This window comes from Anser anser (genome assembly GCF_964211835.1).
Source record: "Anser anser genome assembly, chromosome: 1".
Lineage (NCBI taxonomy): Eukaryota > Metazoa > Chordata > Aves > Anseriformes > Anatidae > Anser > Anser anser.
The window spans coordinates 81,402,011-81,408,379 of NC_139720.1; the positions used below are offsets into that span (position 1 = coordinate 81,402,011).

At 41.7% G+C, this 6,369-nt stretch overlaps 1 protein-coding gene across 5 annotated transcripts in view; it reads right to left on the reverse strand.

Moving 5' to 3' along the window:
• Nucleotides 1-2,959, reverse strand: part of LOC310895701 (multidrug resistance-associated protein 1-like) — a 50,277-nt gene extending 47,318 nt beyond the window's left edge. For 3 of the 5 annotated variants that reach the window (XM_083827311.1, XM_083827312.1, XM_083827310.1), the window contains exons 1-2: nucleotides 2,125-2,955; nucleotides 262-568 (exon numbers count right to left, since the gene is read on the reverse strand). Coding sequence is in view for 2 of the 5 variants with exons in the window: in XM_083827305.1 (XP_083683431.1) it covers nucleotides 2,125-2,232 (108 nt within the window). In the remaining 3 variants the exon portion in view is untranslated. Of the gene's footprint in view, nucleotides 1-261; nucleotides 569-2,124 lie in introns of all 5 variants that reach the window. The other 2 variants (XM_083827305.1, XM_083827301.1) reach the window with 2 other exon arrangements.
• Nucleotides 2,960-6,369: the final 3,410 nt, after the last annotated feature.

The window sequence follows — 6,369 nt, forward strand, 5'->3', positions numbered from 1 at the left end:
AGGATACTAAGGACTGTCATCTGTGATAATAATGTCTGATTGCTGTATGCTTTTGCAAGCTGTGTATAAATTACTCCTCACTTAAATAAGATGCTCTTGATGAAACATGAGTATTATTTTCCCTCTTCCCCCCCCCCCCCCGCCAGCCCTCGTGAAAGGAGGAGAGTCATACAGACAATAAATATTAAGGATCAAAAGTAATGTACCAGTTTTTATTATTGATGCAGAAAGATGATCAGGCTATAGAGCAATGGATACTACCTAGATTGTCCTGCGCAGGCCATCTTCAATATGTTGATTTTGTCTTTCCAAGTATCTTCAAGTTTGGCGTCTTTATTTTTTTTTTTTAAAGGGGATTTCAGTGAGATTCTGAACATGCTCGTTTTTGCTTGAGTTGGCTCTTTAAGGCATTTTTTGTTGTTGTTCTGCACTACACTGCAGTTTTTCTAAAAACAGCGTATATCCAGTCTTCTGATTATTTGCCTAATGAGGAGAATCTGGTTCTTCAAGAACTACAAGTAACATGCTCAAATGCTTTGCAGATCAGTCTTTTAATTCTGTAGTCTTCCTGTTCATAAATAAAAAATATTAATAGTTTAGAAATAATTATAGATATTTTCTCCTAATTTGATGGGGAAAAGCTACAGCTCAGGAGTGCATTTTTAGGGCTGTACCACTGCAGGAAGGTTGAACTACATGCTGCCTAAGAAAGGACAATACTGCAACGGGAAGCATGTGCTGTTGCAGCAAAGACAGAGCAACTTGAATGAGAACGTGATGAAGAGAAGGAAAAAGTTAAGCAGGTGTTAGTTCGGATGATGTGAAAACCCAGACAGAAGTCAGCAGTTGCATGACCGAAGCAGATTATGCAGAAGATTCATACAAAACTGCATTCTGAGAACAACCACTTGTTTTCATCACTTTTATGCTGGGAATTGCATGGTGTTACTAATATCCTCTGGTAAGACAAGCCTTCCTAACTTAACTTTTAAAGCTAAACAACAGAATACTATTGGAAACAGGTAGGAATACTGTGTAGAAAATAAGAAATAAAGAAACAACTGTTTCTTAGATAATTTTAGGGAGAAGTTAGGAAGAAATGGAACCACCTAAAACAGCACAAGGCTAGAACATAACAAACAAAAATGCCTTCCAATGCACACAGAGTAGCGTGCTGATACCTTGCTTAGGTGAACAAGATGAATATCAGATTAATCAGTGGAATAAAGACAGTGAGCAGTAGTTCTAATTAGTAAATGACATAGCAGAAGAACAGATTATTCTGCCCACCTCTATTTTTGTACTCTGTTCTGCAAACACACCCGAAGGAAACAAGGCTCCTTCTGAGACCAGGTGTAATTATTGGATGCAAGTATATCACCATGCTGTTGGCTGAACTGTCCAGGCTGAGCATCATATGTGTGACTGTATCAGGCCTGGAGAAATACCTCATTGTCACCGACTACTATCAATTCACCTTGCAATTTGATGCTTGTGTTATTTGTATGATGCTCCCTGCCTTTTCCTTACTCCTTTCAGGTTAATAAGCCTGGCTCAGCCACATTTGCTGTCTTCCAGCAAGCCTTCCAGTTCCTGGGGTGTATGGCAAGAAAACGGAGGCAGGGGGTGGTGACCCCACTGACAGAATTAGCATCTTCTCAAGCATTAAAACACAAAGCATTTTGTTATAAAGGTTATGTAGGTGGAAGTCTCACAACCCACCTGCAGACTACTCCTACTGCCTGTCCCACTCTGTTTACAGCTGCAGCCTTGCTCGACACATTGTCAGCTTTTGCGCTAATTTTTCTAAATAAAATTCTTGATCCAAAAAAAAATCTTATTCAGTATAGAAAAAGTATAAAAGATTTTATTTTCCTTGGGTTTTTAACCTGGTTAACTTCCTCACTAACTCGGGGCCCCTTTCTGGAGCGAAAGCTTGCACAAGCATTTCAAGGCGAGAAAAACCCCAGAGAAAAGCTGGAAAAGAGGAGAGCCGAGAGAGGAGCAGCTCGGCTCGGCGCGGCCGCAACCCCCCGAAACCCCCCGCACACCAGCAAGAAACACGGAGCCGCCCGCGGAGCCACCGGGCCCCCCCGCTCCCCACCGCCCGGGGCCCGCCGCCACCTGCAGGAAGAGCTCGTAGAGGATCTCCTCCCGCACTCGGCTCTCCAGGTTGCCCACGAACAGCGTCCTGTCCGCCTCCCCGGCCCGCCCCGGACACGGCCCCGACATGGCGGCCCTGGTCCCGGTCCCAGCCCCAGCCCCGACATGGCGGCGCCGCTATCCGGCGGCGTCGGGGCGGGCCTGATGTCCCAGCAACGCGGCGGCTGCGGGAGGGGCATCAGCGTGAGGAGGCGCCCTGCGGGTTTTATTCTCCGAGTTTTCACAGCTGACCCGAGGAAAACACTGTTTTCAGCCCTGCCGTTGGCAATGTGTATTGTACAGGCGCACGGAGCCAGGAGGAAGCGTGCCGCTGGAATGTTTTGTTATATGTTCTGCATGAAGGGTAAAGCGGCGCTGAAGAACGAGGTGAAACAGACGCAGAGAGCTTTGTTCTCTGGTCGCCATCCTGTGGAACCGGTGGGTACTGCAGCTGCAGCAGCACGAACGAGCGGCAAAGGGTTCGAAACCCCTTCAGTCACAGAATGGCCGAGGTTGGAAGGGACCTCTGAAGATCATCTGGTCCAACTCCCCTGCCAGTCAGGGTCACCTACAGCACACTGTGCAGGATGGCATCCAGGCGGGTTTTGGATATCTCCAGAGAAGGAGATTCTACGACCTCTCTGGGCAACCTGTCCCAGCACTCTGTCACCCTCACAGTAAAGAAGTGCCCCCTCATATTGAGCCAGAACCTCCTGTGCTTCAGTTTGTGCCCCTTGCTTCTCGTCCTGTCGCCAGGCGCAACTGAAAAGACTCCACCCTCTTGACACCCTCCCCTTTAAAACCCTCAAGCATTGTAATAGTTACTAATAAAATTTACATGTGAAGAGTCAAAGGTTGTACTTTCCTCAATAAGTGAAAAGAACTGGAAGATGACTGCTATCTTTAAAGCTGCAGTTACACCTGCACGCTAGTCCACTGTTAAGTGATTACTACATTCAGGTTTCAAGCACATAGGTGTTGCATAACATTCAATGTATATATTTTAAAGTGTTATTTTACAAAGAGGCACATTTCCAGAGGTCAATGACAGAAATGTAAGGAATCTTTTGAAATATTTCTTATTTTTTCCCTAGCATAGATCATGTGTTTTCCCTCTGCCTATTATTTTCTCATGGAGGCTTAGTTGCAGACCTGTCAAGTTTCAGCTAAAAACGAGTAAATAACTGCATGTTTTTCTTGCACCTATTTAAAAATCATTTTACAGGAATTACAAGTCTCAATGTAGAACTAACAATCAGATTTAATTGTTTTCCATACAGTCAGGGTTTTTCACTTTGTAATCTTTAGATGGCTTTTTTTTTTTTTTTCCCCATACTTAAACACAGTGCATTGCGGAACAGCAATTTGATTTCGTCTTGCCTGGAAGGAAGTAGTGCTCAAAAGCTAGCAGTTAGAGAGGAGTCAGTAATTGTTCTGGAGAAGTGGCTTGATTCAAAAGAGAAATGAGAATTCTTATAAGAATGGGATTTTCCAAGATTAGGAAATCGTTGGGGTAGAGAGAAGATTAGAAGGGGAAATACATGTGACCGCAGATCAGGATATCAAGACTTGTGTAAGAACTTGATATTAATTTTGAAAACCATGCAAGGATTCTGTAGTATCTTTAACTGTTATTCTATCAGAAACTTTTGGCGGTAAACTGAAGTGTAAGACTGCTGTTCTGATACCTGGAAATCACAATAATCTTGCACTGCAATAAAATTAAGGTTTTATATATTTTTTAACTTGAATACTTGGCCAGTCTTTTGGGTTTTTATAAAAGCTGATGGACTGAGGGCTCTCCCAAATGAATTGTGGTTCATTCTAGAGGTGCTACCCATACATTTCTGAGCACTGCAAAACACAGAGTACTTGAGAGGTACTGCAGTGATCCTCCAGTGGTTGCACAAGCCACTTCAGCAGCAGGTAACTGAATTTCAGTGCAAGAAAAGTGTAACCTTCTGAGAAAAGCACGGGACATAACAATATGCAGAGAAGAGGGACAGGTAATACCTGAACTTTGAGGTTCTCACATCTGTTTGTGAATGTGTATCCAAAACTCACAATCCCCTTGATAGATTTACCTGACACTGGGATGTCAGTGGAAACTACACTGTAAACAGGAACTGTAGTTAAGATTTATGAATTTCCAAGTGGCATGACACTGTTGTGTCACCTTATGTGACAGTGGTGAGTCCCATGAGCACTTGTTCAACAAGCTGATCAATACCACAAAATTTTCTGGGTGTTCAGTTGGTGCTGGAAACCTTTCCTAACCCTGATTTCAGAGGGCTTTAAAACTGTTTTGTTGGTGGTGTTTTTTTTTTTTTTACATGTATTATTATATCAACATAGGTGATATATCATAGACTATATCAACATGGGTACAGTACTTACATGTTAGTTGGGATTATTGGTTTTCACTTTAGAAGGAACTAAAAATTTCCTTTCTTTTCCTTGTTCATATGTAAAATAGCAAGGGTGAGCAATTTATTTACAGCTAGTGGCATTAGATATATGTATAAATGCATATGTAAGATTTTCTTCTAAGATAAGTGACAGGTTCTTAGATAAATACAGGAGATGTTTTGCTAGAGTTCATTACTGGTTCCAGTACTAGGCATTTTCAGTGGTGTTGAGCTCTCCATGCTTTAACTTGTATATGAATAATCACTAAGTTTTTGTTGTAACATTGATCAATATTAAAAAGTAGGGGAAAGGAGCCAAATTTACAGTATAGCATTACTTCTTCTAAATAATATTTAATACCAGTAGGTCTGTGCTTTTATAATAATAGTTGGACAAAGTGTTAAAGATTTGAGATGAAGAAGGAATGCAAAGAAATAACAAGAGTTACCTTAATGAACATTGCTCAAAATAGACTGACAAATTGAGAAATGGGAGCAAAAATAATCGAAAGACACTGTTTAAGCTGGGTTGAATTTCAAATGAGCAGATGTACTGCATTGTCTTCTTCTTGTAGCTGAATTCAAAGGGGTAAAGACTTTGAAGAGTCTTCTTAAAGTCTATCAGCTGCAGAAAGAAGATGATAACTTTTGTAGCACAGCTTTGTAGAGCTGTTCATGGTTGTAAAACTACCTGAAGAGACTTACTGCTTGAAAGCTAATACTGAACCCCCCCTGCTAACTGTTCTTGAAGAAAAATAATTATACCTAGATCATATGTTTAGAAGCACTATAAGATATACTACACAGCAAACATTTCTGGGACATGTCTCCCTCATATTTGGGTGGTTCTGACATCTTTCTTTCTCCTACAGTGGAAATAATTGGGAGCTACATATAGACAAACCAAGCATCCAGACTTCTCATTTCAGTAATTCAGAGTCTTATCTGCCTCTTTGCCTTACCGTGAAGTCCAAGAAAGTTAAGTTTGTCCTCTTGTACCTACGCAGTGAAATGGTTTGTAAATAAATGAGCTTCACAGTGGTAGATGTTCCTTCATTTGTTTTAGAGTTCGGGAACACAGACAGAATGAAGTTCAGTGACATACCCCAAATACACAGCAAGTCATTGTCATAAGCCTGGGGCTGTATTCTCCATTTCTTTCCTACAGAAATGCTTTCATAGACCTCCTCTGGATTTAGATTGGAGAATGACTTCTTGGAAAAGGCTCTGAAGGTAATTATGTGTAAAAATTAATGCATGGAGATATAGTTCTCAGAATTACAGGTTGAAAAACACCTGAAAGACAATGCAGTCATTGGCCATAGACAACACGGGCTCATGAGGGAGAAGCCCTGTTTCACTAACTTAATTTCTTTTTATGACAAGGTTACCCATCTAGTTGGCCAAGGGAAGACAGTTGATGTAATCTTTTTGGATTTTGGCAAAGCGTTCAATATTGTTTCTTACGGTATGCTTCTTGACAAAATGCCCACCATACAGCTAGATAAATACATAATACAATAGGTGAACAGGTGGCTGATGTGTTGGGTTCAAGGGTTTATGGTAAATGGGGTGGCATAAAGCTGGCGGCCAGTCACTAGCAGGGTTCCCACTAGTGGGGCCTCCATTTTAGGGCTGGTTCTCTTCAATGTTCATAAATGACTTGAATGCAGGACTTAAATTTATACTAAGTAATTTTGTGTATGGCAATTGGGCAGAGCTGTTGACTCCCTCAATTGTGGAGATCCTCTTGTAGAGAGATCATGATGAGAGATGGGCCAATCATCAACTCCATGAAGTTCAACAAGACTAAGTGCTG